The sequence below is a fragment of the Panicum virgatum genome, chromosome 8K (assembly GCF_016808335.1).
Source record: "Panicum virgatum strain AP13 chromosome 8K, P.virgatum_v5, whole genome shotgun sequence".
Lineage (NCBI taxonomy): Eukaryota > Viridiplantae > Streptophyta > Magnoliopsida > Poales > Poaceae > Panicum > Panicum virgatum.
Genome location: NC_053143.1, coordinates 43,665,609 through 43,688,733, shown reverse-complemented (window position 1 = coordinate 43,688,733; position 23,125 = coordinate 43,665,609). Strand labels below are relative to the sequence as shown.

The following is a 23,125-nucleotide window of genomic DNA, read 5'->3' as shown; positions in this document are numbered from 1 at the left end:
TGTTGCTCCTACTGTTCCCCTTTCTCTTCCTCTTTCTCTTGCTCTTGCAGCACTTGCACTTGCACTTGAAGGTAGTAAAATTGTGTTAGTGGACAAGTTGATAGTAAAGCAAAGAATAAAGGATCCTAATATGCAAAAAAATATTTGTGGACATCCATCACTCACTTTGATGTTTGCGATGCACTTGGGTCAGTACTCCCCTCTCCTGGTCCATTTTGTGAAGATGAGAGTTTTCTCTTTTGACTAGCAGTGAGACCTCCTAGGCAATGCTTAGCTGTATGGCCTAGCTCATGGCACTCTGAACATGTCTTCCTTTTCTTACTTGTGCCAACCTCATCATATGCCTTGATCCTAGATTTTCTTGGTCTCCCTAGGTTTCCTTTTCAACTTGGGCTTGGTGATTTTATAACCTAAATCAACATGTGGCTAGCTGTCTTTGGATGTCATTGGATTGAAAGTACATGCATATGTCTTTCTGAACCTATCAACAGAGAAGTATTCATGGACAAACTCATCCATTTGTACCTTCCTCCTAAGCTTTGCAATGAAAGCTAATGCATGGCTGCAAGGCTTTCCAGTTACTTGCCAAGCTCTACAAGTACATATTTTTTGCTCCAAGTTGATAGCATGCCTAAATCTGTTCACAGTTACTTTAGCTGTCCCAGCCCCACATATAAGTACCTCATGGTCCTTGATTGACTTGGATTTCACATCGAGAGTTTTTGGTAATAGATGGGATGATTATTCCTAGCATGTTTCTACCAATCTTCACTCTCAAAACAAATTTCTCGATGATCATTTGTTTTATCCTATCATGCACATCCACAATCTGATAATCTTTAGTTTTGGACACCCAACTATTGAAACATTCAGATAGTTGTTATTGATGTAATCTACCTTGAATTCTTCGCTGAATTTGCTTCTACTCCACACATATGGATGATTGTCATCCAACCATGAAAGTGCACTAGGATCCTTCTCCTCTATCTTCCCCATGTAATAGTTGAACTTGTCAATTGTAAAGCTCTTGGCAGCACACCACATATTCTTACCATAAAACTCACTAGTGAATTCATTCTTCTTCATGTTCTTCCACAAGTGCCTCATACACTCTCTATGCTCCACTCCTGGGTACACATCATCTATAGCTCCCTCTATTCTTTTGCCCGCATCAGTACTAATGACCAAACCTGCATGTGCACAATTTATGGCGTGTAAGACAACAAGGTACAAAATGTTGCCAAACTAAAAGATGCAATCTTTGCCTACCTGTAGGAGTACCAATTGCTTTCTTTAAGTTATTGATGAACCAAGTCTAGCTTTCCTTGGACTCGGTCTCAATCACTCCATATGCCACTAGAAAAAGCCAATTATGGCCATCAACTGCCACAGCTGCAGCCAACTGGCCTCTTGACCTTCCTGTCAAGTGAGTAGCATCCATGGCAATGTAGGATCTGCATCCTTGCAAAAATCCATCAATGCATGGTTTAAGAGCCACAAAGAAGCTCATGAAGCACACTTGACCATTGTGCTCCTCAGTGTCTAGCTCAATAATGCTGTCAGGTATTGATCTCAACAACTTAGCTTGATATGTTGGTAGCAAGTCATAACTATCAGCCCACTTTCCATATATCATGTCTAGTGCTCTATTCTTGCCTCTGACAACTCTATAATAAGGTATTTTCATAGAGTACTTCTTATTGAGCCTTTCTTGCAACTCCCTTGGGCCCATTTCAAGATTATCTCTCAACAAATCCACCACTCTATCAGCAACCCATTTATTTGTGGCCATTGTTCCGCCACAATTGTTGACTGAACCACAAGTATGGTTTGAACCACTTGTCTTAACCTGCATAAACAGCCACATATGTCAATGATTTATGAGTTAAAAAATTAAAATCAGCCACAAAAAGTAGAGTTTTGTGAGTTAAAACATAAGGTACCTTGCAGCCAATATACTTCTTGCTTGTAGATGCAACAAACTTCCAATTGCAACCACTAGCAGCAGTCTTGCAGATTGCTCTAAATCTGGTCTTGTCCATTTTGACAATCTCAAAAGCATGATCATTCAATATAGTATGGTGTTTAACCGCATATAATTTGCACTGATCAACATTCCGGAAAGACTTCATCAACATCAATACTTGGAGCATCAACATCATATGAAAACGGGGGAGGGTGAAACTCATCATCCACATCAACTATTTCACCATCAGGGTCAAACTCAGGGTCAGAGCCTTCATCATTAGACTATTAGAGTCAGAAGATGCAGCCAAATTTGTGTCATAGCTGCTATCACTTGTTGACAAATGAATCTGTGTCAGAGTACATGCCCTCCTCATCAACACCTACAATCTCATATGTGGTTGTCTTCTTTTTGGATGTGGATTTGCCTCTCATATTTGTAGCTCTCAATTGTGGGTACTCTATTTCTTACGGAAGGGTGACACCTATATTTCATTGGTGAACACTGCAATAGGCCCTCAAGATCATTTATCTGAGCAACAATGTGAACTATTCCTTTGTCTATATTGAGTTCAAACCACTCAAACAACTGCTCATCAGATTTTATCTCAATAGAGTCACTCTCAGACTCACGCTACAAAGATATATATTGCTTTGAACCCCACATGTAGTGTTCAACAATGAAATCAACTAACTGCAACATCCCATAGCTATGTGTGTCAACAATTTGTGTTGGCAAGGTTTTACCCCGCTGCCATGACTTGGGCCCCCAATCAGGCAAGCTGAAAAAAGACCGAACTCTAACAACCAATTGCATATCTTTGTGATTTAACCTACAAATCACAACATCGAAATATAAAGTTAGCTAAATCTGTCTACATGCTATATCTAATTCGTCCTACAAACCGATTTCAATCCACACAATTTCTTCCATCACAGCATGGATTTTACCTTGATTCTTCCATGCTCCCTCGCCTGACTGCTGCTTCCACCCCTGCTGCTGCCGCCCCTCCTGCTGCTGCCTGCTACTGACGCCCTACTGCTGCCGCTCCGCTTGCTGCTGCCACGCGCTACCTATTGCTACCTCGCGCGGCCTATTGCAGTTGCGCGCGGCTCGCGCCCCCACGCGCGGGTGCACCGACCTGGCGCAACGCTTGCGCACACGAGGTAGGGCGCGCGTGCCCGACGGCCTGGTGCCGCCCTTGCTGCGTGCGCCTCGCGCCCCCACGCGCGGGTGCGCCGGCCTGGTAGCGCTTGCGCTCGCGAGGCAGGGCGCGCGTGCCCGCCGGCCTGGTGCCGCCCTTGCCGCGCACCGGCCTGGCCCCACCCCTCTCGCGCTTTCCCAGATCTGGCGCCTCTGCCAGCTAGGGTTAGGGAGAGGATCAGGACTGAATCTGTGGAATGAGAAGGGAGAGGGGTGAAGATAGGGTTAAGGGTATGAACATCTTTTCCTAGTGCCCTATGTTTTTATCTGATTTATTTTAATTGTTTTAATGGACATATACCTAACGGTGTGAAAAGGAGGGGCAAACGAAGCCTTCGTTTCAATAAAACGGGGGTCAAATCGCACAACTCAAAAAATGGGGCAAAATCACCATTAGAGATTGAAACAGGGGCAAGAACGCCAAATTCCCAAATTGAATGGGTAACAATTACAGATCAACTCTCACGAAGCAATCTAAGGGATCGATTACCAAATTCCAACAAGCTCTCCACCTCTCACCTCCGAGCAAGCTAGCAACGCACGCGCCGCTCCAAGTCTTGTTCGGTTATACGGGATTTATTTTGGATCAGAAATAATAGGTACAACAAAGGACTTACGATAGATAAAAAGGAGATCAGAATTTATTTCACGCCGGGAACTAATTGCAACAAAATAAATTCATAATAGAAACAACAAGAGATGCCGCGCATCCGAAGAAGACCATGCCATCCTCTCCACCTAGGGAGGTGAGCGAAGTTGGCTCTTGCACAGGCCGAGCCTCGGCCTGGCTAGAGATAAGCGACCGAATATTACGTACTACTTCCTCCATTCTCTTTTGATAGTCCTGTTTTGAAAATTTAAATATTCACAAATGATAGTCCTATTTACTATTGATAAGAACCATGGCAATAAATAGCACCAGTAACGAGGAGTTTCATGCAAAGACATTGGAGGACTAGCAAAAAACCTTGTGCTACATTAATTAGATGATAAGCAAGGTTGTTTTGTCTTGTTCATTGTGTCAAGGTGAAATAGGACTATCAATAGAGAATGGAGGGAGTACTCTGTGTCTGACCTGGACAATGGGTACCTCTTATGTAACACTCCAAGTATCACGTAATCCTGAGATGCTACACAACTACACTACCAAAAGCTGGAAATTAAAATTTTAGCAGCGTATACCTATAAACAAGCACGGCGCGAAAGCAACAAAAGGTAGATGTGTAAGAAAAGAGTGATACTCCAACAAGACAACTCTACATCCTGTACAAAAATGATTAAAGATGCTATAAGATCTAACAAACTCAAAATTGTGCACCACATCATTAAGAGATCCCGTAGAAATGTATGGCGTGCAACTAACTCACTTCCCTTCATGCTAGCTTCAAAAAACAACCTAGGGAGGGATATAATAAGGGTGAGATTGAAAAATCTCAGCAAGTGAACAACTTTAACAAGCTATTTAAATCGCAATAGATTAACTAATCATTTGACAAAATAGCAAGTATCAATGATGGCTCCACCATTCGCCAGATGTACCAAGAGCATAGCAAGAATAAAATAATATTATTTTAAAACAGAGCTACTAATAGTGAATAATGTAAGATCCAAATAGGATGATGGTAAGCAACCCTTGACACAACCGTGACATATAGACCTCCGTAGCAACTAGAAATAAAAGTAGCAATGTGCTGATCATATAATATAAAAATTGAATGATATTTGTAATCCAATTAAGGTGCAAAGGAATGAAAAGAAACAACACATACAATATCTCTATAATCCCGTAAGTCATACAAAATGCTCATAACCATGGGGAAGCACTATCAAATTATTTTCGTTGCAACCATATCAACCAATATCCAAATACCCATATGATAAAGCAAGTGAATGTAAGAGGCACATATATGGTATATCTAACTCTCATAAACCACATCGCAGTGCGTGTCACCATAAGGCCACAGTATATGTGTGTAACAACATATCTCCATCACATCCAACATTAAGCCAATAAAAGTGCAAATCAATACACATGAAGTCCTACCTTCATACTCATCAAGGTATGAACCTGCATCTCTATGCCAAACCAATGATGTATGCATATGGATGCATATGAACTCCTGCCTTTATACACAACAAGGTATGAAGCTGCATCGTTATGCCCAATAAATGATAATGTACAGGTACGGTCGCAACCATAGGTTCGCGACACAACTCCAAATTTCATGTAATGTAGTGCATGGCAATGCAATGTAATGCAACAGGATGTCCAAAGCCAGATATCATATACTCCAAATTCAAATACCATGTACTCCATGATAGAAGAAGAGAATAATCCATAATAGTTAATGCCAGAAATGCAAACAGTACTCCCTCAATATAAACAGCACCAACCATGACTGAATAATCATATGCTCCAAACATCAACCAACCATGACTGAATAATCATATGTTACAAAACATCAACCAAACAGTTATTCACACTATCATGTCTATAGATCTCCTTAGTCTTAACAGAAATAGGATAGCGTATAGCCATTATCAATTTAAGCATACAAAAGATTAATTCAATAATCCAAGCCCCAAGCATATCTATCATATAAAGAAAGTTCTAAGTAGAGCCAATCGACCCAAGATTCAATCCATATATTTGAACACATATACCAAAGAATAGTAAGAAACTACTTCGAACCTTATTCGTAATCCAAACTCCAATTCACCCATGCATGATAGCACTAGGAGACATAAGTAGCGTAAACACCACATAGGTTTTTATACACCAAGATTAACATAACCTCTACTATAACAAGCCCACTCATGAGTAAACTGCCAAGGATTCCACAAATTTTACTCACAGAAACACATGTTATAGGATAAATTACTAAGTATATGTCATATGTAAATATACTTTCATCCCTAGCCATAAATTCGAATTTCACCACATATAGTCCATTTCATTTATCTATCCACCCACGCTGAAGTAAAAAGCCGCGTTATCTCTAAGTTTATATCAGCAACAATGTTTCATACTTCATCCAAAAATTATGAGTCATGTCTATTTTTTTGATATTATCTCATATAAGCATGTGTGCTGTATTTTATAAGTGGAGGCAGTAAAAATAGAATGTTAAAGTCGTAGCAATGCAACAGCTACGTCACTTGCCTCCAATGAAGGGATGACCGCTTTAGGCGCGATCCGAGGCACTACCACCTGTTTGACAAAGCAAGATCAGATAACAACTCATACCAACAAGCATTTCGATAAGTAAAGCGCCCCTACACCGTCTCCCAAACCACCATCCCACCCAAATAGCGAAAAGGCCACAAGCCAACTGCAGCACTACTGCTCCATTTTTTGTACCATTTAATCCATAAAGGCTATGACAGCAAATGAATACAATTCTGGAATCTACAGACCAAAAACTAAATGTTCTGTGTAGAAACTTTATTTTTCTCATGCCTCTAAAATGGTCTTAACTGCAGATGAAAACAGACATCCAAATCTGCCCAAAAAATCAGGACAGCAGGCTTCACATTTCCATAACTCCAAATTTATTTGTCCAAAAATTATAAAATTTCACCAGAGGATAGTGAATTCCATACTCTATAACTTTGGTATTATCCATATTTGCATTAGAGGTCAACAAGATGGCCTAAAATAGGATTAAAACTTAACTGAAAAACTCTGTCAATAAAACAGTACACTTGAATGTTAAATCCATATATGGAGTTCCACTTATCCAAAAATTGTGCTCTTTACCAATGTAGAAAGCTTATGAAAGTCACTACAAGTTTATAAAGGTTTAAAATTCTAACTATTCCTTTAAGGTTTTCAAAAACCTCCTTGATCCAGCCCTGTCCAAATTTTCATCAGAAAATAACAGCTAGCTCATAAAATCCATATCTCTCAAATCACTTGGGATAAAAATCACGAAATTTGACGAGCTAATAGATATGAATGTCCCCTACAACTTTGTAGTTCATTCCAAAAACCAGTTCGGCCTCTAAGTTCCCCAAAAAGTTCGCTCAACACTGATACAGTAAAGTGACGAATCTGAAATCCAAATAAAGCGCCAAAAAAATCCTTTTCTCCCCACCAATCCATTAAATCTTCAACCCAAACTCACACAATGAACATCTAATTGGAGCAAGGAGGAGGGAATCCCACTCACCTTTGTCACCCTTGAAACCCTAGGGAGGAAAAACAGTAGGGGAAAACCGATCTACATCGAATGCGCACCTCTCCTTGCTCCTCACATCGCCCTCGTTCCGTTTTGCTGGTTTCCCTCTACGGATTTGGTGCTGCAGAGGGTGGATTCAAGGGCATGAAGCCATGGGAGGAGGAGCAAGAGAGGAAGAACGAGAGGGAGAAAGTGGGCTGTTGGGCCTTGACCCTCTCCTAAAAAGGTTTTCTCTTCCTTCTTTTCTTTTCTTTTTGTTGGTGTTATATCTTACATTGGGATGTGACCTGGCTATGTACCCTGGACAGGCATCAATCGTATGTACTCTATCCTGGCTTGGGGTTTAGCCAGGCAACCAGACAGAACCCACGGTCTCGTAATGCATGTCAGCTGTGACGAATGGTGATGTGGTCGTGTGCTGCTGTTCCCAATCAGGAGAAGCTGCAGATCAATGGATGTAGGGTCTGTTTGGTTGGATTGTGGCTGTGAAAAAAGCTGTTGTGGGCTGTGGACTGTGAGCTGTGAAAAAGCTGAAAGCTATTTGGCCAAAAGCTGTTGTGGGTTGTAGTTTTGATACAAAATGTCTGTAATGTCCCTGAAGGCCTGTGAGACTATTTATATGCAAATTGATCGTAAAAGTCTTTGTTTTTTTTATCAACGTAAAAGTCTTTGTTATTCACTGATTGGCATATAATAGACAATATTTGAAAGAGAAATTTAATTATTTATAAGTTTTGCATCCACCATCAATATATGGTCCACATAAGTATAGAGATAGTAGAGCAAAAGATATATAGTTTATATGGCAATCTGCTTACACCATAATTTATCGCCCTCTCGCATTAACCAAAGCATCGGCTATCCTACTGCGAATGGTATTCATGGTATCCTTTTTCTCACCATCTGGACTCTCATCTTCTTATCATTCGGATGTCTCTTCCAGTAGGTAGTCCTCATCAGCATCACATCTATCAAACTCCAGATCATGCAACTTACCGTCACGAATAAAACTATGCAATGCCATACAAGCAAGAACAATGTGCTTCTGAGTACGTGTACTGGAACTAGAGATGCTTTTCAACATACGCCACTTCTGCTTCAAGACTCCAAAAGACTGCTCAATGTCATTTTGGAGGGATGAATGCAAGAAATTGAACATCTCTTACCTTCTTTGCAGAGGACGCCCAGAATGATGGCGAAATTCTAGAATATGGTATGTGCTTCCTTTGAAAGGGGCAAGATATCCTACTCGGTTTGGGTAACAAGAATCCACAGCTGCCACACAAATCCAATGATTGCTACACAAATCGAATGATTACAACTCAAATCCAATCAATTTTGGTCACTAAGAGAAGGGAGGAATTGATTTGGGACACTTACAGATCCTCTGGGAGGAGGGGAGCTAAGGGAGATGGCGTGCAGGGGTGATGAGGGCGGTGGTCCATCGAGGGGGTGGTGTCGAGGGGTGCAAGGGCGTCGGCGTTGAGGGGTACAGGGGCGTGGCGGCCAGTGATCGAGGCGGCGAGGGGAGTAGCACTTGTGATGAGGATGGAGGGGATGAACGAGGAGGGAAGCCGTCGCCGCCTGCCAGGGGTGCCACCGCAGCAGGGGCGAGCAGAGGGAGGGTCGCGAGCGGAGGGGCAGAGGGGAGTTGCGAGCAAGAGGGAGGGGGCAATGGGAGAAAAAAAAGTATCGAACCAGTATCACTAATCGATGGCATGGTGGGTAATTTCGTGAAAGTCTTACCTCTCACAGCTAGAAAAAGCAAGGGGGGAGTGCCTGTGGCAATTGTATAGAGGAAAAGCAACTTTTTTAGAAAGTCAAGTGCAAGGGGCTGGGCCTTTGGTTGGCTTCTGGCTTTTGTTGGAAGCCAAAGAACTTTCAAAAGCCAAACCAAACAGAACCGTAATCAGTCGCGCGCAAAGAGGTGACTTTCATGATCTTCTATATCTATATCTATTTCTAAAGTACGTAACATTTCTATCTAAATTTTTAGTTTGATCCACCTTGTGTCATTGACAGGTGAGCCTTAGTCCATCCCATATACGAGTCGGACCAGCCCTCCATCCATAACTCGATCACGTAGATCCTTACAAATTAACGCCCAGGCAACTATAGGAATCCGATAATCATACTAATTTTGTCCGTAGCAACGCATGGACATATTTGCCTAGTCTATATGTATTTCTAAAGCAAGTAAAGTTCACACCTAAAGTTTTGATTTGGTCCGCCTTGTGTCATTGAGGGGCGGGCCTTAGTATATCTCGTATGCGAGTCGGACCAGCCCTCCGTCGACGATTCGATCAAGTAGATCCCGACAAATTAACATACGTGCAACTATACTATTCGATACTTACACCAACTTTGTCTGTAGCAACGCATGTGCATAATTGACTAGTCAATCTTAATTAGGATTTGAAGAACAAGCAAAAGAACCGGATTGCATCAACGGGGAAAAGAGAACTATTAATTCATGATCTTCTTTCTGCCATGGAAGATGCAGCCCTCGATCATGTTGCACCGTACCATGCCTCATTTTGCGGGACACAAAGAAACATCGTAACTCGATGAAATCCAACACGCATGTTCCAGCGTTTGGCTGCGTTCGTTTGTGCAAATTTTGGCACGGTCAGGCTAGCTACATGCATTCTTGCTGGCAGGTGGAGGCAAGTCAAAAGAGGTTGCGAGCAACAAGTTGAAATGAGAGGGGCAGGGAAAAAATGAGAGAGAAGAAAATACTGTCAAAAGTTGTTCTCTATAGTCTTGTCCAGGTTTGTGAAAATTTAAACCACAGGAATAATACCATAGAAAGGAGGGATGTCATTGTTTGGGGAGAAAAATACCCAAGGGGTTTTCTCTACATGCGGGGGAAAATAAATTGCGGGTGTGCCAGTGTATATAGAAAATACACAATAAACAAAGATACGGGAACACAAGTTTTATTCATATTTTATAAAATACAAATACAGATTCCCGTGTACAAGTGTGCACTCCATAGCCTACCATTGGGCAGATCTGACTTGGGCGATAGTGGTCTTCTGGCTCCCGGGGCCTCGAAAAGCTCCCGGTTAATTACCTCCGCAAGACTAGCTTGCCGGAGTACCTCCGATTAAGCTGCCGTGGTCGTCGTCTTCGGTCTTCGCTTCACGTTCTCCATGCATGATGATGGTGGTGGTGTAGATGTGGGCGTCTGCGTCATCCATGGCCTCGTCGGTGTCCATGAGCCGGTGTAGCGCAGCTGGAGCATCAGCAGCGCCCGCCCCGTGTCGTTCGGCCTCGTCGGTCTCGAACGGTGGAGTAGTCGTAGTAGTCGCAGATTACCGATGCGTGGAGAAGGCTCGAAGCTGGACCGAGTCGATGTCGTGGCGGCTTGGTCGTCGAGACGTGCGGCCTCTGAGTAGCTTGATGGAGTGATGGCAAAGCATCTACACATGGATGCAGCTTGCTCTGTGGCGCACGTACAGGTGCATGCGGTAGCTTATTGGCTTCTCGTACATGCATGTGCACTTATTAGCTTCTCGTACATGTGCACTTGTGAGTGCGACAACGTGTACAGGATCTTGTATGCGAGCGAACGTCTAGGCGCCGAGGTGCAGATCCATCCGGCTTCTCCATGCGGTTTCTTGGGTCATCGGCGCGATGGCGTCCTGCGGCGGTTCTTCATCACGGCGTCGCTTCTCATCCTGACATCTTTGCGGCGACGGCGTCATCGGGTCGATGCCGGCTTGAACGGGCGGCGTCAGTCATGCCACCGGCCTCAGCGTCTTCATGGCGGCGTAGTAGTTGGGTCGATGCCGGGCTTGAACATGAAGCGCCAGTCGTGCCGCTGTCGCACCTCGGTGTCTTCGTGGCGGCGTAGTCTCGGTCGATGCCGGGCTTGAACATGAAGCGCCAGTCGTGCCGCCATCGCGCCTCAGCGTCCCCACAATGGCGCAGTTGTCGTCAGTCGATGCCAGGATTGAAGGTGAAGTGCCAGCCTCGCCATGCCGCGCCTCGGCGTCCTCACAGCAGCCCCGTCATCGTCATCATCGGCCGCTCGTAGAAGGCCATGTTGGTGTTGTCGTTCTGTGGCTCCTCGTGGGCGATAACATATGCTTCAGCGCCGCGCAACGTTCCGGCCGCCACTCTTCCAACCCGGCTCCGTGAGCGGACATCCAGCTATCCATGCCTGCAGCCAGATGGACGTGAGGATGATGGGCACGAGGGGTGTTGTCGCTCCCCTGGCGCCTGAGCCGAGATGGTAGTCGACGACGAGGGGTGCCGCTGCTCTGCCGGCGGCCGAGCCGAGGTGGTCGCCAACGCTGAGGGGTGTCGCTGGTCTGCCGGCGGCCGAGCCGAGATGGTCGTCGATGACGAGGGGTGCCGCCGCTCTGCTGGCGGCCGAGCCGAGGTGGTCGTCAATGCTGAGGGGTGCCGCTGCTCTGCCGGCGGCCGAGATGAGGTGGGGTCGTCGACGATGCATGGCGGCGAGTTAGACGGAGTAGATGAAACATCATGGCCGCATATCATGGGCGAAATGGAGGATCCGTGGAGGCAAGACGTCAACACACATATGCAATTTGCTTCTCTGGTGGGCACACCTACGTGCATGCTCCTGTACATGAATGCTCTTATGCGTGTGTCTCTGCCGTCGGTGTGTTGGTCTGCCGTCGGTGTGTTGGCATCTTGCGACAGCCCTTCGTCATGGAGTCGTCGCCGTCTTGTCCCGGCATCTTTGCGACAGTCGGCGTAGCGGCGGTGTCATCGTCCTCGTTGACGCCGGCCGCTTGGCGTGCAGCGCCGGCCTCATCCTCAATGTCGGCGTCGGTGCGGCGCCGGACTTCAGTAGCTTCGCGGCGCCGTCCTCGTCGGCGACTCCGTAGTCGGACCTCGACGCGCAGCGTGGGTCTTGCCGCCGGCTGCCTCAGTGTCTTCGCGGCGCCGTCGTCGTCGGCCGGCAGCCGGGCTCGATGGTGCGGCGGGGTGTCGTCGCGGCACCGTCGTCGTCGGTCGGCAGCCAGGCTCGATGGTGCGGCGGGGTGTCGTCGTAGCCGATGCCTCCATCCACCATCAATGTGCTGGTGCACCCCCGAAGACGAACAAGGGCGCCATGGCTTGGTCCTCCAGTTGGTCCTCCAGTTCCTCGGTTTCCACTCGACGCCGGCGTGGTGCGGCCAATGAGAAGACGAAGACGGCGGCGAGGTCGTCGCCGGCGTGGTGCAGACGATGAGAAGACGAAGAGGGCGGCGTGGTTTTCGCCGACGTGGTACAGACAGGGCGGCTCGCTTGATGTCGATGTAGGCGAAGCTGTCGCCGGCGTGCTGCAGAGTCGTCAACGATGAGCAGGTCGATGGGGTCCTAATGGCTGGACTCCCGCTCCTCCTTCGCGAAAATAACCTCGTTTCGGGCACCGGCGGCAGCTTGACGACGATGGTTGCGGAGAGGATGAGCACATCTCTCGTGGCTTCCTCTCTCCTCCGCTCGTCAAGGCGAGCAAGACGTCGGCATCTCCGATAGATGGAGATCGCCTGGGGCCGGGGCGCACCTTCCCTCTGGCTCCTTCGCCTGGCTGCGTTCCCCCTGGAGAGGAAGATTCCCTTGTACGAGAAGACCTCGTGGCCTTATATAGGCGAGGACTAGGGTAAGCGGCGGGAGTCCACGATCTACGGAAGAGCCGCCATCCTGTTGAACTGAACGGTACGAGCTTCACGGGAGGATAATCTTGTTATGTTGGAGAGTGCGTCGGCAACGAGCTGAGTAGATAAATATGAACGTGTTGATCACCTGGCCGCACGTGCGCTCTCTAAGCCGTGGGGCTAATCATGCGCCGGCCCACCTCTTTGTTGACACGTACACAAGATAAGAAAGCTAGCAACAGATGGACCAGCACCTCCCATGTTTAACTCCAATGTCTGGAATTTGACCATGTGCGCAGGACGCCATGCACAATGTATGGCTGTCTGGTGGGCCAAAACAACCCATCCCCCGTTCGTACACTAGGAAACGTACTGCATCTTGATTTTGTACACGTACAGGACGCCACACGCAAGCATGCATGCGCTCCTGTGCAATTAGCTTGTCATGCCATGCGTGCGTGTACGTGAAGCCCATGAGATTGCTAGCTTCTTCTCTTTTCCTTGCTTCTTTTCTCTTGTTGCTTAAGAGATGTAACATAAATGATCCAGATCAATTTCCGCAGCTTATTTGATCATATTTAAAAGATTTGTATCAAAATATTGTACAAAATCTCATCAAACAGTCATGTAATAAATTTGATTTTGGCTGGAACATCGTATTTATCCCAGCAAATCACGCGTACCTCCGAAGGGTGCTACTACAAGCGGCAAACTCACTTGCCCGCACAAGAGCTCCAGATCGACCATCCCGATCGCTTGGCCATTCGCGGTCTGAGGGCTGTGCCTAGTCAAGCCCTTTCAGTAAGCGCCCGGAGGCTATGACCACCTCCTCGTGGCAGTGGACAAATTCTTCAAGTGGGTCCAGGCGAAACCCGTCGCCTAGATCCGCTCGAAAGATGTGGTTGAATTCTTCCTCGACATCATCTACCACTTTTGGGTGCCCAGCTGCATCATCACCAACAACGGGACCCAGTTCACCCACCAATTGGTGCCCACCACGAAAGTCCAAGGCATTTAGAAATGGCTCCTATGAACCCGGTGAGACGCGGGTGGCGGCAGAGGCCAAGAGCCTGGCAGACATGGATGAATTCCTCACCGACATCCGCTACCTCCTTGAGTAGGTCCAGGCCATCTACAAGCGCCACTACAAAAGGAACCACCGGGACGTTCGACATGCCGTGGGCGACTAGGTCTGGCTCCATCTCCGCCAGGGTGCCGCCACTTCCCTCCAAGCGCCAACATTTGGGAAGCTCAAGCTGCGCCTCTACGGGCCATACCGTGTCACCGCCATCATCAACGATGTCGCCTACCACCTCGAGTTGCCTCCTCGAGCTCGCCTCCACGACGAGTTCCATGTTGGCCTCCTGAAGAAGTTTGTTGGCAAGTCCCCAATTGTGAGGCCAGCATTATCAAAATATTGTACAAAATCTCATCAAACAAATGCCCCCCACCAAGTCGAGTTTTGAATGCGAAGCAAATTCAAACTCAACTTGGTGAAAAACTGTTTTGATCAGTATGGCGCATTAGCAAAATATGCAGCCTGTGTTTTGTGGGAGTAACCTTGGCCTCCTCGTAAGCCTGGATGGTTGTTTGATGTGCAGACAGCTACCGCGCGCTCTGCTAGCTTAAGAGCTTATCATTGCCGGTGGCACCACAGAGGGTGCTGTATCGTCACATGATCCCAGATATTGATCGTCCTTCGACCGCCACTGGTATGCTTCTCAGCTGGGCATCGAAGTCGTTTGGTTGCCGGCGTCGCTGGGCACGACACGGCAGGAAAGCAGCGTTCCTCGTGGTCGCGATGCCATCGTGTGGGCCACTTAGCACACGCATGCAAAGGCTATTGAGATGTCGTGGCGCGGGTTCTATGTCCCGGTGTTGCCGCGGCAACCTGTGTACTCACAAGGAAGCCAGTCGCCACGTCCGCACGCTTGCGCCGCCATAGTGAGTGCTGATCTCGATGTCAGGTGCTTATCGCTGCAGACGGACCTGCACAGCTGCCATGCCATCGTTGCAGTGGTCAATTAAATTACCATTGAGGTGGCGAGCCCTGGTCGCCCATTGCCACGACGCCCCGACTGCCGGAGCAGCTGCTAGGATGCTGTCATGTTATGTTTGCCAGGGATTGCAAGGTTGCCCGGCGGAGACTGCATTGATGCTGCCCCTCTAGGGCACTGCCCAATGCGTACATGCACTTGCAGCTCGAGTACTTCACGCCCTGCCATGCATCCATGATTTTTCTAAGGATCATGTGGAAACTCACTTGTCCGGGTGATCGGATCCCAGGAAATTCACTTAACATAAGGCACTACTAGTGCTCTTTTTCATTAGATTAGGATTTCATGGGCAAGTATACATTTGCTCCCATTCTAGTGAACTTCATTAGTCACTCTATTATATATTTTAATTAGATACTCTCGTATACCTTCATGCTGGTATACAACACTAGAGCGTGGCTTCTCACCACAGCTATGTGTACAGACATCCTGGTCCCCGGAATTTGCCACCGAAGCTGAGTTGCTGGTGCGCTCGTACCGCCGCAGTGGTTGCCGCAGATTTGTTGACATGGAATCATCGTCGTCGTAGCACGAGCTATTGCCACAGCACCCGCGAGGTCCTGGAGTAGCTGGGCCCGGGGTTGCCAAAATGTTGGAATCAGCTGGGACCCCGCCGCTTGCGTGGCCCATAGTCGCCACAACACAGACGGTTTCCAGCAGAGTTGCACCGCGCTTGCACGATGGTAGTGAGATCATCAGTGCTGGCGCCGGGTTTGCCAGGCAGCAGAAGTGTTGCTGCACCGCCCTGGTGGTCATAGCTGCAGTACGAGTTGGGGTTCGCCTCTGGCGCTCTCGCGACGAGCCCTGAGGTTGATCGGTCGTCGCCGTTGCACAAGCCAGAGGCACGACACATCAAAGTAGAGCCGCCGAGCGTACAGGGATGACGGTGAGCATGCTGGCTAGCGAGGAAGATTTCTGGTGGTGCAAGTTGCAACCAAATTTCCAGCATGCCACACGTTGAGATGCTCCTGCACATGTCAGCATGTAGGAGGAGGAAAAAAATAAAATAAGATAAAACCTGGAATAATAGATCCTATCGCAAGGTTGTTTAGCGAATGTTCATGCCAGCTTCAAAGGATACATGGATTTCTGTTGGAGGCGTGTAGCTGCTACAGCATGTGCCAACAAGGCGCCCAGGATCGTCTTTGACCTTGCAGTGAAAAATCATACCGCTTGGCAAAGAATTTTATCAACTCAGTCGAGACCACTTTGCTGCTGTGGTGCCAGCCGACCGAATCGAAGGGTTTCACAGTTTGACGCCATCCCGCGTTGGCGCGCCGCACTGCTCCCACAAAAGCGAAGCGAAAGTCCTACAATGCTTAAGAAAATAGCATACACGTCGCTTGTGCACGCTGGTTAGCCATGGAGAAAAGAAAACATAATGCAAGAGCTGGATTGAATTGAACACACTTTTTTGTTGTTTTTTTTAAATGTTGGCTCTCCCGCCGAGAGTTAGCTATGAGAGCAACTTAGAATCAGACTGCCAAAGGACTGAGCCATCGGCTGCCGTATGATCATATATAGCGGAGGTGGGTCAGCTTTGCCGCCTAAGTACTTGTGAGTGTAGACACATGCTTCCACAACTCTGCCAGAGGTGATGGGAACTATCACTTGAGCCTCCTTCACATTGAGTAGTACCACAGCCTGCTCATACCACTTGGCATAGAGACATAGGTGTGGCTGCATTGGTATGGGAGACTATGGGATAATGGCTAGGATTTTTTTTTGCCATTACTTTTGCCGAGGATGGTGAACAACAACCTTCCTCCTTCCACTAAGATCGGACTTGCTTAATGCTTGAGCTGGGGCCATCTTCTTTGGAGGCTCCTCACCATTTGGACTTGAGAATTATCTTCTTGATTTTGATTTTTTTTACTTGATTTGGTCATCTTCTTTGGAGACCTCTTGAAGCTTGCCACGATCTCAAGGGATTCGGAGAGCTGCCATTCACCTATGTGTGTCTAGGTGAATCCTCGCAGGCATTATTTTCTTTTAGTCCCTTGTTGTCACCTTCCAGGGATGGCAAGTGGCTGCACACTGAATGAAACTTGTGTTGCACCAGGTAGTCCTTTTCTTGCTCTTCTCCTATAGTCTTCCCTGGAGTGTGTTGCCCCCAGACCAAGAAGCGCGAGGGGCGTGGTCGCCTCGCTGCTCGGGAGTAACTCAAGTCATTTTCCCACTACCTCCGGTAGAGCACGCTTGGCATGAGCCGTGCACAATGCGTGGAGGGGCGTTGGCTGCAACTCCACCTTGAATACTTCTAGACAAAGTCATGTGGCAGTTCCAAACCTACACTGCAGCTGAACATTCCATGGGAGAGCCATTTGTCTTTATTTTGGACGCGTTAGGTCCATTTTTTTTGCAGGAAAAAAAAGCGACCAAGTGGTGCAACGGTGAATGCACTCTGATCATCTAAGAGGCAAAATGATTTATGCAAAAAAAAATTGCAATGCTTGGATGAATGTAGGAGGTGTAGTCAGAATACCGTCGACAGTGTGGGTGACCGAGGAGATGTACTGCTGCCCCTAGTGTTGGAAGTTACGCCGGAACATCATTGGTAGTGTAGTTGACCAAGGAGGCACAATGTTGCCCCCAGTGTTAAAGGTTACGCCGGAATGCCATCGACGCTGTGTATGGTCGGGGCATGCCACCAGTTGCCTCCAGTGTCGATGCAGAAGGTCACGCCAGAATGTCATTGGCGGTGAAGACGGCTGAGGAGGCACACTGTTGCCCCTAGTGTCGAAGGTTATGCCAGAATGCCATCGGCGCCGTGTATGGTTGAGGAAAAGCTAGTTGCCTTCATTGTCGATGTAGAAGATCATGCCAGAATATTCTTTTGGCGGTGTAGAGAACCGGAAGCATGTTACTGCCCCATTGTTGTTGGTGTAGATGATGATGCCAGGATGTCGTTGGCGATGTAGAGGATGAAGGAGCTATGCTGATGCTCCTAGTGTTGTAGATGTCGAAGAAGGCACCAAGACGCTATCGGCGGTGTAGGCGATCGAAGAGACATAGTGCAAGTCTTTCTTGTGCCCGAGAAGCCACAGGTGGTGTAGGTGACCAAGGAGGTAAGGCACCACTCCTCATGTTGTCGGTGTAGAGGAAGATGCCGGGAAACCGTCGGCGGTGTAGACAGACGAGGAGGTGAGGTGCCTTTCCTCGAGGCGTCAATGTTGATGAAAGCGCCGGGAAACTGTCGGCGGTGTAGACAGGCGAGGAGGTGAGGTGCCGCTCCTCGTGGCGTCAACGTTGATGAAAGCGTCGGGAAGCCATCGACGGTGTAGACGGGCGAGGAGGTGAGGCGCCGCTCCTCGTGGCGTCAATGTTGATGAAAGTGCCGGGAAGCCGTCGGCGGTGTAGACATGCGAGGAGGTGAGGTGCCGCTCCTCATGGCGTCAAGGTTGATGAAAGTGCCGGGAAGCCGTCGGTGGTGTAGATGGGCGAGGATGTGAGGCGCCGCTCCTCGTGGCGTCAATGTTGATGAAAGCGCCGGGAAGCCATCGGCGGTGGAGATCGGCGAGGAGGTGAGGTATCGCTCCTCGTGGCGTCAATGTTGATGAAAGCGCCGAGAAGCCATCGACAGCGGAGACGGGCGAGGAGGTGAGGTACTGCTCCTCGTGGTGTCGATGTTGATGAAAACGCCGAGAAGCCATCGGCAGTGGAGACGGTCGAGGAGGTGAGGTGTCGCTCCTTTGTTGTCGATGTAGAGAACCATGTCGGAACACCGTCGGCGGTGGAGACAAGGAGGCAATTCGTTGTTGCCTCCAGTGTTGTCGATGAAGAGGACCACACCGGAACGCCATCGGTGGTGGAGATAAGCAAGGGGGTTCGCTGCTGCCCCCAGTGTCGTTGATGTAGAAGTCCACGCCGGACCGCGGTCGGCGGTGGAGACAAGGGAGGCAGTTTGCTGCTGCCCCCTGTGCTGTTGATGTAAAAGACCATGCCGGAATGCCGTCGGTGGTGGAGATGAGCGAGGGGGTTCGCTACTGTCCCCAGTGATGTCGACGAAGAGAACCGCACCAGAACACCGCCGACGGTGGAGATGAGCGAGGGGGTTCACTGTTGCCCCCAGTGCTGTTGTGTTGATGTAGAATACCACGCCGAAACGCCGCCGGCGGTGGAGATGAGCGAGGGGGTTTGCTGCTGCCCCCAGTGATGTCGATGAAGAGAACCGCACCGGAACGCCGCCGACGGTGGAGATGAGCGAGGGGGTTCGCTGCTGCCCCTAGTGCTATTGTGTTGATGTAGAAGACCACGCCGAAACGCCGCTGGCGGTGGAGATGAGCGAGGGGGTTTGCTGCTGCCCCCAGTGATGTCGATGAAGAGAACCACACCGGAACGCCGCCGACGGTGGAGATGAGCGAGGGGGTTCGCTGTTGCCCCCAGTGCTGTTGTGTTGATGTAGAAGACCACACCGAAACGCCGCCGGCGGTGGAGATGAGCGAGGGGGTTTGCTGCTGCCCCTAGTGATGTCGATGAAGAGGACCGCGCCGGAATGCCATCGCGGTGATGAGCAAAGGGGTTTCACTGCAGCCCATTGTGTTGATGACGAAGAAGATCACGCCGGAACGCCATCGGCGGTGATGAGCAAAGGGGTACACTGCTGCCCCCATTGTTGATGTAGAATGTCACGCCGGAATGCCATCGGCGGTGATGATGATCGAGGAGGTGAGACTCCGCTCTTGACGTGTTGATGTCGATGAAGACGCCAAGATGCCATCAGCTGTGTAGATGATCGAAGAGGCATGGTGCTCTTCTCTTGTGTTGTTGATGCGGAGAAGACGCCAAAAGCGGTCGGCGATGTAGATGACCAATGAGGTGAGCTGCCACTCCTTGTGGCGTCGATGTCGGTGAAGGTGCTTGGAAGCCATCGGCTGTGCAGATGACTGGGGAGGTGAGGTGCTTGCCCCTTTGTTGTCGATGTAGATGACGATGACGGAAGAATGTCGGTGCCATAGGGCACCGGGGAACTGTGCTGTCACCCCAGTTGTGATTGATGTTGAAGGCAGCATCAGAAGAACATCAACGTCGTAGGCGACCAAGGCGCAATGGTGCAGCCCCTGGTGTTGATGTAGAATGTGCCGCCGAAAGACCAACGACATCAGTCGGAGGCAGGGGAAAATGTCGTCTTGCTCCCTGGTGCCGTCGATGTGGAAGACGATGCTGGAAAACTTGCAATGTCTTGGGACCGGGGCAGTGGGGTCCTGCCCCCAGTGATGATCATGCTAGCCAAGCCGTCGGCTTGATGTGGATCTCAGCGCCGTCTCTTGTGACTACGGCAGCTTGGCGAAGTCTGGACCTGGCAGCCTGCTTGGGACGCCATCGGAGCAGTCATGGAGTGCATACCTTGGGGTGGGTGGTGTCGGGCAGCTTGAGGTAGCGTAGATGAAGGTGGAAGGCCGATTTGGCAACATTTGGTGCAGTGCTCGTCTCCAGTTTGGCGGCGCTCATTCGACGTCAGGGCATCACCGCTGTGCGCGGCTTAGTCCAGGGCGTCGCACGGCTACCTGCCTCCATGGATCCGATCATCTGAACATCCCCCTATCTTCACGTGGACATCTCTGGCCGGCTGCTCCTTGCAGCGCTCTCTCTTCAGCCAGAGATGTTGCCGCCAATAGATATGGCAGCAGCAGCTTGATGCATGATGTAGATGAGGATGAAGGGGTCGAGGCAGGTGTCCGTCCGTCCTTCTCCACCCCTTGCTTGCTAATTTCACACAGCGCCATGCGGTGGCGATTGTCTTCGTGCGCCTCTGGCACTGTGTAGATGCAAGTCGAGGTAGCGGACCGATGCGTTGTGTCGCCGGTGTGGATGACACTATTCCTCTAGACGTTGAAGGTGCTTACATCTCCATCGGGCTGGCTATAGCCATTGCCCGGAGGCATGTCCACCTGTGTGTTTTTATCGGGCTCCATGATTGAGCTCCGGCCTGCTTGCTTATTAGGATGTGGCACCTGCATGCTTCATGCCGTTGATGGTGACGTCGTCCTAGCGCTGCCTTCATGGCAATGATGACGTCCAGCCGTTGCGGACGTGGCCTTCATGGCGGCGATGACGTCCATCCGTCATCCGTCGTGGACGTGGCCTTCATGGAGGTGATGGTGTCCGGCCATCGCGGACGTGGCCTTCATGGTGGCGGTGAAGTCCGGCCATCGCGGACGTGGCCTTCATGGTGGTGATGAAGTCCAGCCGTCGCGGACGCAGGCTTCATGGCGGTGATGGTGTCCAGTCGTCGCGGACGCGCGCTGGATGCCACCATGCATGGTGTCCGATGGGACGTCGGCGCGTTGGAGGGTATCACTGCTGTGGATGGCGCTGTCGGCAGACGAGAGCAAGCTATTGACGGGCCTCCAAGCCGGCCACCAGAGCTCAATTTGCCTTCTGTGCCGGTACGTGTCCTGATGAACGGCATAGTTTGGCACTCTGCAGCCGTTGTTTGCTGACAAGGACGTCCACTCGCAGAGGTCGATGGCGACGTCCTCGCTACCCGGTGTCGATGAGCTCATCCATGGCTGTAGCGTAGGAGCTCCGTTGATGGCGTGGCGGCGACTCTGATTGCAGTGTTGTGGCGGCCTCCATAAATGGTATGGTCTCTGCCCATGCAGCACTACAGCGCCGTGGAACTTGGACTTGGGCGAGGCCACCTCTCCAACTAGCAAGCACGTCCACTAGCTAGGCGTGGCTAGCAGCTACTTGCTTCATCATCCGTCCCTCACTCCACGTGTGCAACCTGAAAGAGAGAAAAAATCTCACCAGACGTGAGTGCCATGCTTGCTTTCTCCACATCAGCTGTGGCTCTGCATGGGTTCGGTGCCAAGAACTGAGGGACGGCCTCAGCGTCAATAGAACGACAGCCTAGGCAACGTGGACGCGCAACACTTGGCTCTTGGCAGCATCAGTGAGGTCCCTTGCCCGCTGGAGCGAGCAGCTTGAACTCGAATATGTGCACCACTTGGACCTCAGCGGCACATCAGAAGATCCTCGCAAGGACTTTCCTTCTTATCTGGGGCGCTCTATGCCGAACATCCATCATGCAAAATTTATTAATTGGGGAACAATGAAGACGAATTCGACGAGCACTGCGTAGCAGAGATGGGAGGAGAACCATGTCCCACTGGGCGTGCCAATTTGTTTGGGGAGAAAAATACCCAAGGGGTTTTCTCTACACGCGGGGGAAAATAAATTGCGGGCGTGCCAGTGTATATAGAAAATACACAATAAACAAAGATACGGGAACACAAGTTTTATTCATATTTTATAAAATACAAATACAGATTCCCGTGTACAAGTGTGCGCTCCATAGCCTGCCATTGAGCAGATCTGACTTGGGCGATAGTGGTCTTCTGGCTCCCGGGGCCTCGAAAAGCTCCCGGTTAATTACCTCCGCAAGACTAGCTTGCCGGAGTACCTCCGATTAAGCTGCCGTGGTCGTCGTCTTCGGTCTTCGCTTCACGTTCTCCATGCATGATGATGGTGGTGGTGTAGATGTGGGCGTCGGCGTCATCCATGGCCTCGTCGGTGTCCATGAGCCGATGTAGCGCAGCTGGAGCATCATCAGCTCCCCGTGTCGTTCGGCCTCGTCGGTCTCGAATGGTGGAGTAGTCGTAGTAGTCGCAGATTACCGATGCGTGGAGAAGACTTGAAGCTGGACTGAGTCGATGTCGTGGCGGCCTGGTCGTCGAGACGTGCGGCCTCTGAGTAGCTTGATGGAGTGATGGCAAAGCATCTACACATGGATGCAGCTTGCTCTGTGGTGCACGTACAGGTGCATGCGGTAGCTTATTGGCTTCTCGTACATGCATGTGCACTTATTAGCTTCTCGTACATGTGAACTTGTGAGTGCGACAACGTGTACAGGATCTTGCATGCGAGCGAACGTCTAGGCGCCGAGGTGCAGATCCATCCGGCTTCTCCATGCGGTTTCTTGGGTCATCGGCGTGATGGCGTCCTGCGGCGGCTCTTCATCACGGCGTCGCTTCTCATCCTGGCATCTTTGCGGCGACGGCGTCATCGGGTCGATGCCGGCTTGAACGGGCGGCGTCAGTCATGCCGCCGGCCTCAGCGTCTTCATGGCGGCGTAGTAGTTGGGTCGATGCCGGGCTT

The 23,125-nt window shown here is 49.6% G+C and overlaps 1 protein-coding gene across 1 annotated transcript; it reads right to left on the bottom strand.

Annotated features, from left to right (window-relative positions):
* Positions 1-1,237: 1,237 nt before the first annotated feature.
* LOC120646338 lies at positions 1,238-2,079 on the bottom strand. Its single transcript, XM_039922950.1, has 2 exons — positions 1,944-2,079; positions 1,238-1,849 (listed from the first exon to the last, which is right to left on the bottom strand). Exons 1-2 carry the CDS (start codon positions 2,040-2,042, stop codon positions 1,316-1,318), a joined length of 633 nt encoding a protein of 210 aa, XP_039778884.1. The 5' UTR covers positions 2,043-2,079; the 3' UTR covers positions 1,238-1,315.
* Between the last annotated feature and the right edge of the window lie 21,046 nt (positions 2,080-23,125).

Bases quoted from the DNA above. Each gene is read 5' to 3' on its own strand.
- LOC120646338 (XM_039922950.1), bottom strand. From the start codon at position 2,042: ATGGACAAGACCAGATTTAGAGCAATCTGCAAGACTGCTGCTAGTGGT. The intron at 1,850-1,943 runs GTACCTTATGTT...CTGTTTATGCAG, and splicing joins AGAAGTATATTGGCTGCAAG to GTTAAGACAAGTGGTTCAAA.